General features: G+C 37.9%; 1 protein-coding gene across 1 annotated transcript in view; it reads right to left on the minus strand.

The window, feature by feature from the left end:
• Positions 1 to 16,091, minus strand: part of LOC122262297 (uncharacterized) — a 32,480-nt gene that overhangs the window by 14,741 nt on the left and 1,648 nt on the right. The window contains exons 2-13 of the mRNA XM_086537689.1: positions 9,261 to 9,390; positions 8,952 to 9,093; positions 8,721 to 8,826; positions 8,277 to 8,506; positions 8,010 to 8,139; positions 7,730 to 7,901; positions 7,516 to 7,631; positions 7,193 to 7,391; positions 6,926 to 7,065; positions 6,572 to 6,718; positions 6,358 to 6,492; positions 5,887 to 6,046 (exon numbers count right to left, since the gene is read on the minus strand). Coding sequence (XP_086393815.1) covers positions 5,887 to 6,046; positions 6,358 to 6,492; positions 6,572 to 6,718; positions 6,926 to 7,065; positions 7,193 to 7,391; positions 7,516 to 7,631; positions 7,730 to 7,901; positions 8,010 to 8,139; positions 8,277 to 8,506; positions 8,721 to 8,826; positions 8,952 to 9,093; positions 9,261 to 9,390 — 1,807 coding nt within the window. The remainder of the gene's footprint in view (positions 1 to 5,886; positions 6,047 to 6,357; positions 6,493 to 6,571; positions 6,719 to 6,925; positions 7,066 to 7,192; positions 7,392 to 7,515; positions 7,632 to 7,729; positions 7,902 to 8,009; positions 8,140 to 8,276; positions 8,507 to 8,720; positions 8,827 to 8,951; positions 9,094 to 9,260; positions 9,391 to 16,091) is intronic.

Consider the following 16,091-nt stretch of genomic DNA (forward strand, 5'->3'; position numbering starts at 1 on the left):
AAACACCATGATTGATCAGTGCCTCAAAAATGAAAACATTTGCAACAACAATAACGGACAAGCCCTCCACAGACTGGTCGCCACCACCCCCAAAATCTGGTATTTCCACTTCTTTTGTGATTTTTTTTTCATAAGTGTAAAGACCAAGGAACACAGACCCATCATGAGCCATCTCATACAGATCATAATATGATGGAAAACAAAACAGACCTGCTGATCGGAATGTTCTCAGAACAGCAGTTGCCATCAAGGCAATTATGGGGCATGGTACGATGTGTCATCACCAGCATGAACTCGCCGATGATGCATCCCTCACCCCTCAACCAATCCCCCCGACAACAAATTCCATCCGGTCCCCCATCCCCCACCCATGATCAGAGCACCTACCAAACTTTCGCCTTTGCATCTCCTGCCCCTATCATAACGCCCTCTACCTCCACCCCAAGTAAGGCAGACACAAATACCCCCACCTCCACGCCCTCCACGCCTGTGCCCATGACCAGCAATCCTCCCCTCCCGTTGCCCTCCCCTCACTCCCCGCCCGCGGCCAGCCAGCTGCCCCGCGCCCTTACCGACTCAGCAGCCTCCAAATATGCTGAGCCATCCTCGCGCCTCCCTGCCAGTGCACCCAGCCAGGAGTCCTCCGCCCCCACAACTACACCGGCCTCCCCCAAACCTGCGTCACCCAAGCGCTCGCTCACAGGAAAACCAAAAACCAACAAGGTAGACAATTCCAGCGCTGAAGCTTCAACACAAGTAACACCTAAACAAAGCTAAAAAAAAGAAAGAAACACAAGCACCTCGATCCCAACCGCCACTGGGAAGACACAGCTCAGCAGCAGATGCAGGGTACCTCTGCCCTTCCTACTGCCCCCCTGCTCAAGTAGTGCCACCAGTGGTCATCAATAATTATGCAGAGATCACAAAAACTACGCAAGAAATTAGTAAGCAGACAGAATCCTGCCAAAATGTCGATGAAGAGGGTTATACCACTGTGCTTTCAAGAAAACAGAAAAGAAAAGAAAGAGGAACGCCAAACACCCAAACCGTTGAAAGGAGCCGATCGTCCCGATACACTATCTCTATATCACAAGTTGCCATTCCGACACAAATTAAGAAGATATAAAAGAACATCTTTCAGAAAAAAAATGAAAATATATCCAGTGTAAAAGCTCAAATGCCAAAAATGACACAGATACTATACAAATTTCACAGTAACAGTTAGGGGCAAAGACATAAAGCCTAAACTATTTATAAACTCAGATGCGTTCCCAGACAATGTCAAAGTTTTCCTAAACAGAGACAAGTACAAAAACGATCAGAATGTTTGACCGCGCAAAACTGTCAGCACGGCCAGTGATTAGGTCACAGAACATTTTAAAGATCTAAAGATCTAAACGGTCTATCAAACATAGAAGCCATCTGGTGGTAGAAAAAGTTCAGCTCTGAAAAAAGATGAAAACTGGAAAAGCCACTGGACCTGATAACATACCAGTGGAAGTGTGGAAAGCTTTAGGGCAGGATGGTATTAGTATTCTGCACAAACTTATGAAACAAATTATGGAAAAAGAAGCCATACCAGAACAATTGAGGGAAAGCACCCTAATACCATTTTTTAAAGAGAAAGGGGATATCCAATGCTGTGAAAATTACCGTGGGATAAAATTAATGTCACACACCTTAAAGTTGTTTGAAAGAATTTTGGACAGTAGGCTTAGGCAAGTGGTGGAAATTGGTAGGCAACAACTGGGCTTTATGAAAGGACTTGGGATAATTGATGGTATTTTTTCCCTTAGGCAAATAATGGAAAAATATCAGGAAAAGCATAAAGTGTTACATATGGTATTCATTGATTTGGAGAAAGCATATGATAGGGTGCCACGACAGGAGGTTTGGAGAGAGCTACGTGAAAGAGGAGTGCAAGAAAAGTATGTAAGGGTTATCAAAGAATGCTATAAGGATGTTACTACTTGAGTAAGAAGCACAGTAGGAACAACGGAAAACTTCCATGTGAAGGTTGGTCTACACCAGGGGTCAGCACTTAGCCCATTATTATTTAATATTGTATTCGATGTTATTACTCAAAATGTTAGGGAGGACCCACCATGGTGCATTTTATATGCAGATGACGTAGTGTTGATATCAGAAAGTAGAAGAGGATTAGAAACCAAGTTAGAAGAATGGAGATGTGCATTAGAGAGTAGAGGCATGAAAATTAGCAGGTCTAAAACAGAGTACTTCTCAACTGATATGGGTGACCAATTGGCCTCAATACAACTGAATGGAAATAGGTTGAAAAGAACAAATACTTTTAAATACCTTAGGTCTATGGTAGATGAAGGTACAGGGATGGAAAGGGAAGTTACTCATAGAATTCAGTGTGGATGGAACAACTGGCGGAAGGTGTCAGGGGTCATTTGCGATAAAAGAGTGCCAATTAAACAGGTACACAAAACCGTAGTTAGACCAGCCTTAACCTACAGCCTGGAAGCAGCACCTCTTAAACATAAAGAAGAAAGAAAGTTAGATGTGGCAGAGATGAAAATGCTTAGGTGGATGTCAGGAGTTACCAGGAAAGATAGGATCAGAAATGAATATATCAGAGGGACAGCCAAAGTAGGGGAAGTCTCAAAGAAAATCCAAGAGTCTAGGCTGAGGTGGTTTGGCCATGTAAAGAGAAGGGAGGGTGAAGAACATGTTGGGAGAGAGGTTATGGAAATGGAAGTAGAAGGGAATAGAAGAAAGGGTATACCCAAATCCAGATGGAAAGATTGTATAAAAAGGGACTTGAAGGAAAAGAACATAGATGATATAGCAGTAGTATACAATAGGAGTACTTGGAGAAAACTCATAAAAAACGGCGACCCCGAATAGGGATAAGGTGAGAAGAAAAAGAAGTAAACGAGAGAAATGTAGACACACTGTGTTTGTAAAACATGGCTCCACCAGGAAATAAGTAACTTTATCAAAATTCCAAATTATCAAGTTTATCGATGTGATGCAGGACGAGGAGGAGGAGTATGCATGTTTGTAAGGGATACCCTCAAGTCAAATATGAGATCAACTACAACAGTTAATAATACTGCCGTACAAGATATTTGGGTTACTGTACAAAGTAACATGCTTCCTTCCTTTATTATTGGTGCCGTCTATAGGCATCCTCATGCAAAATCTGAATCTTTTGAATATCTTGAAAAGCCTTAAGGCAACAAAGAGGAGGCTCGGAATAGGGAAAAAACAAATGTATGCAGTAAAGAAACCCAACGGAGAGGTGACATACAATAAAAATGAAATTATCAATGTAATAGAAGACTTCTATCGCAACTTAAACCACTCAAACGGCCAACCACATACGGAGACAAACAACAATTGGAGACGTTTCGGTACAGATATCTGCAGTACTAGATGCAATTCGTAAACAAGGAGTAGATGAAATATACTGCAGATTATTAGAGGATATATAGAGAGATGGTACAGCGACCATCAAAATCCACACTGAAACCAATAAAATACCAATAAAAAAGGGTGTTAGGCAGGGCAACACCATCTCACCGAAGCTGTTTACAGCTTGCTTGGAGGAAGTATTCAAGAAGTTAGATTGGAAGGAGAGAGGGATTAAAATATGGAATGAGCACTTAAGCAATCTAAGATTTGCAGATGACATTGTTCTTTTCGGAGAGTCAGCAGATGAACTACAGCAATTAATAAGCGATTTAAATAAGGAAAGTCTGAAGATTATTCTTTTTCATGTTCATTTTAAGGCCAAAGTCATGTTCAACAGTCGAACCCCAGTTAGAAGCAGTACTAGAAGCAGTGAACGAGTATGTATACCTAGGGCAACTCATCCAGTCGAGTACATCCTGTGAAGCCGAGATAAAACGGCGAATCAGGCTAGGTTGGAGTGCCTTCGGTACACAGTAATATATTACGAGGTCGTCTGCCACTATGTCTAAAGAGAAAGATTTTTGACCAATGCGTCCTCCCCGTCATGAAATATGGATCAGAGACATGGACTACGACCAAGGCACTCGAGAGGAAATTAGTAAGCGCCCAAAGAGGAATGGAAAGGCTTATGCTAGGAGTTAGCTTAAGAGACAAGAAAAAGGCCACATGGATCAGGCAGCAAACAAAAGTAGAGGATATACTCAAGACCATCAAGAAGAAAAAGTGGCAGTGGGCTGGACACATACCGGAGACAGGACAACAGGTTGACAAAGAAAACAACAGAGGGTAATACACGGCACAAAGAGACCCAGGGCAAGACCAATGACTAGATGGCGGGATGAAATAGCGAAATTCGCAGGAGTAAACTGGAATCAGAAGACAAGACCGGAATGACTGGAAAAGATTGAGAGAGGCCTACGTCCTGCAGTGGATTGATACAGGCTGCTGCTGCTGCTGCTATGTATATATATGTATATATATATTTATATATGTATATATATGTATATATATATGCATATATATGTATATATGTATATTTATGTATATATTATATATATGTATATATATGTATATATGTGTATATATGTATATTTATGTATATTTATGTATATTTATGTATATTTATGTATATTTATGTATATATGTATGTATATATATATATATATGTATACATATATATGTATATATATATGTATATATATATGTATATATATAAGTATATATATGTATATTATATATATGTATATATGTATATGTATGTATATATATGTATATATGTATATATATACGTATATATGTATATATATGTATATATATGTGTATATATATGTATACATATGTATATATATGTGTATATATGTATATATATGTATATATATTATATATATTATATATATATTATGTATATATATGTATATATATATATGTATATTTATATATGTATGCATATGTATATATATGTATATAATTATATATATATGTATATTTATATATGTATGCATATGTATATATATGTATATATATATGTATATATATGTATATATATGTATATAATATATGTATATATGATTTATATATATGATATACATATATATATATATATATATATATGTATATATATATATGTATATATATATATGTATATAATATGTATATATATATGTATATATGTATATATATGTTATATATATATGTATAATATATATGTATATATATGTATATATATATATGTATATATATGTATATATGTATATATATATGTATATATATATATATGTATATATATTATATATATATATATATATATGTGTATATATATTCTATATATATGTATATATGTGTATATATATATGTATATATGTATATATGTGTGTATGTATATATGTGTATGTATGATGTGTATGCAAATATGTGTATGTATATATGTATATGTATATGTGTGTATATGTGTGTATATATATGTGTGTATATATGTGCATATATGTATATATATGTGCATGTATATATGTGTGTATATATGTGTGTATATATGTCTGTATATAGGTGTGTAAATATGTGTCTGTAAATATGTATGTATATATGTATATATATATATAGGTGTGTACATATGTGTGTGTATATGTGTGTATATATGTGTATATATATGTGTATATATGTGTATACATATGTGTATATATATGTGTATACATATGTGTATACATATGTGTATATATATGTGTATACATATGTGTATACATATGTGTATATATGTATATGTATATATCAGTTCAGCATCTAGATGAAAATTCATGAACGTGCATGTCGAATTCTCATACGAGCTATCATTTCTTACTATACATGTTTAGCTTAGCACAAGCAATCCCTATTGCAAGCTTCAACATATAACTTGCCAATAAGGCTTTGAACACAGGACTGATCAAAAGGTTCTCGACACACACTCACGGTCGGAGTAGATGCCGTTGATGGAGGCCGTTGGCAACCCCGTGTGCATGACGAATCGTTGGGCGTTCATCGTGTGCAGTGACAGGGTTGAACTAACACTCTGGTTGATACCGTCCATCATGAAGACGTTGTGCATGTTCAGGAGTGGCACGTCATTCAACTGCATCATAGTAGTTATCATGTATAGTAATTGCAATAATGAATGATAAATACTGCTATTGAATAACAATGATGACTACAGCCTTCATTGTAATGATTATAATGTACAGTAAATGAAATAATAAATATCAATGACAAGGATTTATCATCAATTATTGCTCATTAATGATGCCTTATAAAAATAAAGAATGACAATCCCAAAGGAGTTCGCAGCAAGAGCACATATATCATGAATCATAAAAGTGATGAAAGGCTCAGCAGATCCTCAAGACATCAGAGGCAACAAGACAGGCCACGCTCGACTCGACCCACCTTGTCGATCGTGGTAACGTTTGACCCGAACTTGTTAGCGAAGAGCGACGTGACATCAACAGGACCAAGGAGGTCTTGGTTGCCAGAATGATAAAGGATATTGGGGGCGTTGGAGCTGAGGGTCTCCACCAGTTCCTAAGTGGGAAGATGGGACACTGAGTATTTGTCTAAGCAATAGATCAGTATAATGTGTAGATGCTAGAGCAAGACTAACCTCCAGGGTAGAGGTTTTGTTCGAGAAACTGTGGAAGGTGTCTGGATTAGTGTTGACAGTTTCATCTCTCCGTATGTTAATTGTCTGAAAAGAAGTCTTGCCCCTGACAGACAGCCCTCCAGCAAAAGTCACTGGGCCTGGCCAAGTCTGAAAAAATAAGTATTAAAACATAAAAAAATCGCTAATTCTACTAGCTTCCAGGGTGACTGGTTCACTATAATGCTGATATTTTTTCCCTAAGAGAATAAAAATCCGAAGGATGTTACCAATTTTTGGTCGATCTTGTTGTGCCGGACTGGCACCACTGATCACTAATCAAACCCTTTCGTTGTGTCCTAATTATTGATACTTTACCTGTTTCGTGTTTGTCGTCATCAAGTCAGAAGTCTCCACAATATTCTCGAGGTATGACACACCAGGTTGCCTTCCCTGAAGCTCACTTCGCAAGTCCTTTAGGCAAAGCAGTAGTCCGCCTGGCCTGTTCACGGGAGGCTCTGTAATGTCACAAGAGAAATCCCAACACAATTGCATCGATACAATTCTTCATAACCTTGTACAAATCTATGGAGGAGGAAAAAGAGGGAAAAACGAAATGTATAATTTGAGTGGGCGTTTCCTTACCCAATGCAATTTCTTCTATTTCAACATTTCTTGCCTCCAGACGACTGCCGCCTTGATCGTCTTTGCACATGTAAATTAAAACGTGCTTTTCTTCCATTGGGACCATAAACATGCCGTCTATAAGGCTACAGCTAGTCTCAATGACGAAGTCTGGCCGGTAATGTGCAGACGCATCATCAGTGTAGATAGTGATTGTAGCCTGAAAATATTTAATTATATTTTAAGTTCACCGTAGTTCTAGATCTTACTTTAAGTCCACACAACTTTGTTAACATTTTTTGTAATACTTTCTTCCTATGTCTAGAAACTGCTTGGATACTCACACCATTAGAGACCATTATTATGGTTTCAAGGGACGCGAATGAGAACGTCTGCAGACTGTTGTTTTCGTGTATCAGGGGGATGGAGTCCAGCACTTGCCAGAGCAGCAGCTGTTCGCCTAGTGTGAAGAATACCATTTAATTTATTCATTGTTCGCACTAGCTACTTTGGATAATGAGGAATGTTGAGGCTTTTTTTAAATACTTGGAAACTAACTTGTCCACCAATATATTTTGGGAGCTCCATTGTTATTGAGCGTCACAACATAATGCTTGTTTTCTTGTGCTTCAATGTAGTGCAAAACTTTGTAGACATCTGTGTCCGGCAGTTGCTGGAGGAGGGTCACAGACTGTAGTATGGGATCGAACTTGTACACTTGTGAACCTTCCTGCAAGAATAAATTTGATGTGCAGCTTCAGAAAGTAGAAAACATGTAGCACATCTCTCAAGTCAATATACTATGGACTAGTAATGTACTATCGCTACTGTTACTCACGGAATAAGACATGGCAAACACCAGATAATAATTGCCCCATTCACTGAAGCCTGTTACGTCATACACGTCCTTTGTTCTAAAGGCCACTTCGTCTTGGCGATCGAAGTAGTTGCCATCCAATCGATATAATCTTGAAACAAAAACATGATCATGAAAATAATCGAAAGAACATCTCCTCATTATGTAATGCACTGTAGACATATCATACCATAATCTTGCGATACTAAATCCCCTGTTAAAATTCTCATTTGAATTCGAGAAAGATACCGAGATCTTGCGTGAACCGATCCAGCGCCGTCTGGGTCCTTCGCTCCGACGACCAAATACAACTCGGCCGCCGCCTCGAACATGTACAGTCCCCCCACCAGTCCTTCTCCAAGAATAGTCTGGCGAGACTCGGCCGCCGTCGGAGAAGCGAAGTCCACCACGACGATGCTTACGACGTTGGCCGATGGGGGAGCCATGGCGATCCAAAGCCGGCCGTCAATGATGTGGCTCTGGATCAAATGAGGGAAAGTGGAGCGCATGTTCAGATGTGAGGGAATATTAACGTGCATATTAACAAACCATATTATTGCTACAGTTTATAATCTAGATTACCGATACCAGTTTGTAAAAGCTTGTTCAGAGTATGATTTACAATCTAAAACCTAGAATAACTGAAGACGAATTCGCAGCATTGACTACAAATACACAAGCAGAGAGACTTACAGCAATTTTATCTACCCTGTCGAAAGTATTAGGTAATTGGAAGCCTACTCGCTGATGAACCGTGCTTTCAGTTCTGGAAACCTTGAGTACCGCAAGTGTTCGATGGCTATGAGTAGAGAGAAATGGTACTCATATAAATAATTATCCAGGAAGGAAAATCTAATTACAGCACAATATCTAATGAAATGAGAACTTCAACCCACTACAACACTTTACCGCTGAAGGGTTTACCTATGAGAGCCTAACACCCAGTAGTCGGCATCTTGCGCGGTCACGACCTGGAATGCTGAGACGTCTTGAAGGGAAGAATCGCTGGCCATGCTGAGAACCATAGCGTCCGCTCTGTTCACCTTCATTGAAGTAATGTCAAGGGCTGGAAATTCGAAGTGAGAATTTGATAGATGTCTGGGGTTTCACGGGCCAGAAACGGCAAGATGTCCGTTTCGGAGGGAATTCAAAACCTTAATGGATTCTAAAAAATAACAGCTAAACACATGCATTCTTCCTTGATGAAGCTGCTATACAGAGGAAAGCATTTACCTCTCTTATGTCTCCGAGTTTCTGCAGAAAAAGCTTTGCTAATCTGAAGGTTTGCGACATCCAGGATGTTTTCTGTGTATGCGTTCAGGTCTGCTAAAGATCTAAACGGTCTATCAAACATAGAAGCCATCTGGTGGTAGAAAAAGTTCACTTAATTTTATCCTTGTTCTAATTAAAGATGAAAAGCGTATAGGGTGTAAAAAAGGAAAAATTTTGGCTTAGATATCCTCCTCCAGCAGCAGCTGGGCTTTAAATATGTATAGATGGTAACATGCATATACTTATATATATATATACATTATACATATATGTACATATACATAGATATATATTATATATACTGTACAGTACATATATACACGCAAATATGTGCGCGTGAATAGACTTCTGGAGGAATCAGAGCTTCCTACTTTTGCTTATCCATGTATCAAAACAACACTACCATATATATTAATAAAATAAATAAAATAAACGTTACTACATACGTTTTTTTTTTTTTTTTTTTTTTTTTTTTTTTTTAAAATTGCTTATTTATATAATATATGAATATCAAAACAACACACACACAGGGAATTTTTGTTTTTTTTATTTTTTTTTACTTACTTTATTGAGGTGAGGTCGGCGGCTCGGTGAAGTAGAAGCAGCAAAAAAAAAAAACGGGCACACACACAGAGTCATCAGAGGAGGGGGACGTTTTTTGTTTCTGCTTTTCCATTTCTCTTCCCTCCTTGAAGAGACCTTTCTGAAGAGACCTGAGATGATTTCGCTGACAGCCTATCAGATTTTTGTTGTGTCCTTTTATTTTTTTTTATAAAAAAAGTTTTAGAGAAAAAAATTGGGTTAAATAAAAAATTAAGTTAATTCATCATCAACAAAAGAAAATCCATTAGCAATGCATCGCCATGTACGTGTACTGTCTCTCGAGCCATTTAATTTGTGCTTTCTACTCAAGCAAACTTGATTTGTTTTGAATAGAATTTTTTTTTTTTTTTAAATTTTTAGATCAGAATTTGAACAAAAAAAATATTTAGAATTTTTTTATTTTATTAGTGGATGATTATTTTGTGATTCTTAATTTCTTGACAAAACCAAAGTGCTTTCATCAACACGGCGGCCATCGTCGGCTTTTCGTATATTATACAACATCTGCACGCCGACATCTACACGCCACACGTGGGGTGGCTAACTTAACCCGCCTGGCTAAACTTTAACCTAAATGAGACGCTTTTTGCAAGCTTTTACTTTTATGTGAAAAATATTGCAAGTAGCTAGTTGGTTGGGTTGTAACGGCCAAAACGGTTGGGTAGACGGTTGGGTAAATGTCGATTTTCAGACACCCTTGAAATCTTTAAACAATTTTCTTGCAATCAAATTATCCAAGCAATTGTCGTAAAAGAATGAACCAGCCAAACCTCAAAATTAAATGTTTGAGCAAATATCCAATTTAAGTGGCCGCGCCGGTCGCTAGAAGGCGCAATGTCGACATGCACCAGCTTTAAAATCAGCGTTTGCACATCTTTAGTATCGGACCGAATTACCTGGATATATCGTACTAAACACTGCGATTTTTTTTCCATTCATGCTACGCTGAAGTGCAAAAGTTATAAACTGTAAAACCGCGTGTACTAGAACGGCTGTTTTTTTTTTATTATTATTATTAATTATGGCCATTTCCTTCGTGATCAAATTATTACGATTCTCTGGAGATTGTGACTTCATGTGCGATAATTATGACTCGCCGGTTACCATTATTTGGTCATTGATTTCTACTTCCCTACAGCCTCGCCTTAATACGCCAAGACCTTGTAAAAGTTTGACAAAAGTCGCACTTGACTGGTATAAAACCGGCAACCGAGGGTTGAGTTACAAAAAATTGAAGAATTATGATTGGTCTGAAGACAATGACGTTATTTGAAGAGGTTTTCATTGGGTATGATTTGTCGACGTTTCTTTTACCGTAAATACACCTGTCTTGTTATAATTGGCCTTATGCAAGGTGTAACCATTTGATTCCAGTACTTAAATATATATTTTCGTATTTAGATCCTCGGTATATACTATCTTGCGCCAGCTATATAGCATTTTATGTTTTATTATTATGACTATAAATTACCTACGATACAAAGTACTACAACCTTACCTGCATCTGAGGATATGCCCTCATTAGGAGGCACTGGGGCAGGGGACGGCAACTCTGAATTTATCCCCTTGAGGCGGATAAATTTAGGCGCTGTCACACTAGCATATTTTCCGTCGTTTTATTTCGTAAATTTTCAAAAATTGTCAATTTTTGGAGGCGCGCAGTCACACTAGCGCTTAACCGCAAGGAGCCATCGGCTTAGTAATGCGATACTCGCCTCGCAGTTGTAAACAAAGGCGCCGAACAAGCGATAGTGCGCAGCGATGCTAAACTCTGTTTTAGCAGATGATGAACATAAGTTAATGCAAGAAAATGTTCTCAATCAAATATTCCTCTGAAAGGCGTGTGTCTATGCAAGAGAATTGGCACAGTACAATGTGTTTCAAATCTGGAGGATAAATTGGCGCGCTCTGCAGCTCTATGGATGTAAACAATTAAATGGAGCACTTAGAAATATGTTTGATTATGGAAATAACATTTAGATTTGCATATTTATATTTGTTAATTTCATAGTATTTATAAGAAAAATAAGATTCATTAAATTTTATTATAATTAATGATCTTAAACAAATACAAACATTTTAAAATATAGTTCTTGATTTGAGTCTGCTTGGCCAATAAGACGACGGAAATGTTTTTACGCGGAAACTCGGAATTATCGTCTGACTAGAAAAACGACAATTCGCTCAAAAATTGACAATTTTTCAGAAAATTGACGGAAAAGTGGTAGTGAGCCAGCGCCTTATGATGGCAAACTGCCCCCCCCCAAAAAAAAAGAAAAAAAAAAGGAGTGGAGAGGCTTTATTTTCCTTAATAAATATCTAGAAATATACTACTCTAGAAATAGTTTCCGGATATCCGGCCGCATTATCCATTCCTTCAAGTGCCAAACAATCAATATTCTGGGTATGTATATAATCGAGTTTGCCGAGTCACCAAAGTGCTCTGAATGATTTATTATATGAGGTTTAAAGCCATCATCTTTTAAATGCATCCCACCTATCACTAATTAAAGTTGAACCAGAGACAATCTATCTATCATAGGCATCGCTCACTTCTATCAGTGCCAATTAAAGGCACGATGATTATTTTAGTTGTTCGCTCAATGCCATAAAAAAACAACCCATGTTTAACTCCATCATACTTGTGGCGAAGGAGCAACGTTTCGTCGATCTCAGCAATTACATCGGCCCCTCCTACTGAATTTTGATTTTTATACCAATTTTCGGTGACTTCCGAACAAAAACTTCGTCAATCAATACTAGTCGATTTTGAAATATCCAAACAAGCTATCATTTTTTCAGGACCATCTTTTTTGAAGCCAATGATTTCCATACACAATTTTGAAAGATTTCAAATGTGTACCCTGTCAGAAGATGCCGGTGTAATCGCTGGTCGAGAAACGCCTCGGGCGCCGCTTAGTCTTCGCGACCGTTTTTTCTTCGGCTGCACTGCCAACTATGCTTGTCCGCCCGGTATTTACAGGGTAAATTGCAATGTGGGTAATTTACCGCTAATGGTAACAAACCGTGCGCTCTTAGAAATGATAACTCTTTTCGTTATTTTGAAAATAATTTGCAATCACTTTGGAATAGATTGGGCTACACCCCTCGCAAATGTTAACCATGGTAAGAGGTTTAAAAACTGCTTTACTTATCCATTATATATAAATGTCACGCAGGTGTTACCGTGTGATTGTTGTAATATTTTTAACGTAACGTGATTGGCTTGCGTAACAAAATATTGCCTTGTGTGGAGTTATATAGAAGGTAATTTTAAGTAAGACAACTGCATCGGTTTTGAGTTATTTTTTCTTACCTCAAACTTGGGGAATCTTGAAACAATAAAAGGGGAGGGTGGCTTTTCTATGTACTTAAAAAACGAATATGTATGAAAATAAACAAAAGTACTTTCACCACCAAGTAACTTTCACACGTTTTCACACGTTCGAATGGTGGCATCGAATCTGTACAGATTACGTATAAGTTCGTGTACAAATTTCTGTATTCTCTTTTCTGAAGCCAAATATGCTATTTCAAATATATTGGCTTATATTTTGGGTAAATTTTCCGAACGCCGCCACGTTACGAAATACCACAAAAAGTGGTATCGATGGATTCCTCTTGACCTCTACTATTCATATATAGTGAAATTAATGATCGCTTCCACCCCTGGAGCCCATAATCAGGGTCCCGATAGTAGGGGAGGGCATGAAGTAGATCAGGGAAATTGCGGGGTAAAATGTTACGAAATAACATAAAAATGGTATCGATGGATTCCTATCAACCTTTACTGTTCATATATAGTGGAAATCATGTGCGATTCCACCTCTCGACCCCACAATCTGGGTCTCTTTTTTTAAGGCACTTCGTGCTACCTCGTCCTACTTCGGGGCATATTTCGCTTGCAAAATCTTAACCCAATGACCTACCTAACTTTGCCTAGTTTTGAATTAATCCCTAGCCAAAGGGGGGCTTCGCCCACCCCTGGTCCCACCCCTTTTTAGGGCACTTCGTGCAACATACCTTGGGCAAGATACCCCGAAACCACCATCTTCGCCCTGAAAATCAAACATGGCTGTTTACGTATTTCTGGCTAGCGGCAAGCTGTGGACTGGAAACCCCCAATGCGCTATTATGTTCTCCTGATAGATGGCGCAATATTCCCCATTGTTTACAATATAATTATAGAGTGCCCTCTATTGAGTGGTTGCGTCATTATTGGTCCTAGCTTCCTATCCTGAGGAATATATGAGACGAAGACTCAGTTGCTGTCATCATTGGCTAGGATAAACTTCAAACCTAAGCAAAGTTAGGTAGGTAATTGGTTAAGATTTTGCATACGAAATATGGCTGGAATTCATATTTTACCCCGCAATTTCCCTGATCTACTTCATGCCCTCCCCTAGTATCGGGACCCAGATTGTGGGCTTCAGGGGTGGAAGTGCTCATTACTTTCACTATATATGAATAGCAGAGATTGAGAGGAATCCATCTATACCACTTTTGTGGTATTTCGTAACGCGGCGTTGTTCGGAAAATTTACCATATTTTGTGCAGATCTGGGCAAAGGCGAATTTCCAGCTTCTTACAGCCATCGTATCTCGCAATTAAAATTTTTGTATGAAATTCTTTTATGTCGTGTTTTGCGTGAATCTGCTATTTTTTCCATAGCAAACAGGTTCTGGAATTGTTAAGTCCTGATAGTAGGGGAGGGTATGAAGTATATTAGTCATATCATGGAATAAAACAAGCTTAAATATACTACGTGTGCAATAAAAGCACGTAACAAATAAAAACGTTTAAAACCATCCGGGTCCGCTAATAATCATGATCTACGAATCGAAGCGCAAAATTTTAATAAAAATCGAAGGGAACACACTCTTGACAAACCCTCTAATTAGGGAGCCCCTGGGGGAGCGGACCTTGAAGAATAATGGATATTGCCTCGCCGATAATACATTTGTTTCAACATGTAATTTGCTGCCAGGAATCCACAAACCTTTGTATATAGAAACATTCTGTATTGCACCTTTCTTCGGTTCCGGCGATTTCGTCCAAATTGCTTCACTAAAAATTGCACAAGTTCAACACTCGGGGTAATTGATGGGCTCTGATATTATACCGAGATGGTGACTTATGTCCTTTTTTTCATTTTGCCATAATATTGATCAAAGAGTGCCCGATAATCGACAATTTTCAAAATCAAACGATTCTCACCGGCACTCCTCGAGGAATGACAGTCGAGTAACTAACTATCCACAGTTTATATAAAAAAAAAGTATTCGAAATGTTAAATTACTTGAAATGAAATGCACGGAATATATAATAGGGAAAAGAAATACTTACAACTAGAATGAATTGTTACCATGGCATAGTAACACGCACTAGTGGTCATACCGCAGAAATGAGTTACGCAGTTAGTGTAAGCTTGGCATCGTGGGCTATGTGAAATAAATGGGTACATTTTCCGAATAATGCCGCGTTACTAAATACTACAGAAGTGGTATCGATAGGTTCCTCTCAACCTCTACTATTCACATATAGAGAATGTAATACGCGATTCCACCCCTGTACCCCACAATCAGGGTCCCCCCTTTATTTACGGCACTTCATGCTACTTACAGCCATATTCTAAGTCCTTAGCGCGCAGAATACATGACATGAACATGCCACGATTGATATCTAGAAGCGCGTGTTCATGTCAAAAGCGTGGCAAAAGCATGGTAAAGTCATGGAAAGTATTGGAACAATTGTGGAAACTCCGTGACACGGAGATAGGCTTATCACGAAAGTTACACGGGCGAAAAAAATAATTTTTACTGTACTTTCTCTTACCAATACTTCATATGAGCATACTACTTTTGGAAAGTAATATCTATATTGGATATATTAGGCATCATTGTCCAAGACTTGGATTACAAACCGTTTTAGAAAAACATGGATTCTCTGCTGATTTTGAGTTTGTTTACCTTTTGGCGGACTTTTCGAAGGAGAGTGAAGTTAAATGAATGGTAAATGTAGTCAGGAACGTAAAGTTAAGTATATAATTATATGAAACATGTATACATTAAATCTATATGTATGATACATTAGAGATACGCATATATTTACATTATATACACATGCAAAATAAGGGAGATCTATACATAAACACATGATCCCTCTCATCCCGTTTGTTTTGATGGATCA

The sequence above is a fragment of the Penaeus japonicus genome, unplaced genomic scaffold (genome assembly GCF_977035675.1).
Source record: "Penaeus japonicus unplaced genomic scaffold, GWHDUDI00000001_assembly GWHDUDI00000006, whole genome shotgun sequence".
NCBI lineage: Eukaryota > Metazoa > Arthropoda > Malacostraca > Decapoda > Penaeidae > Penaeus > Penaeus japonicus.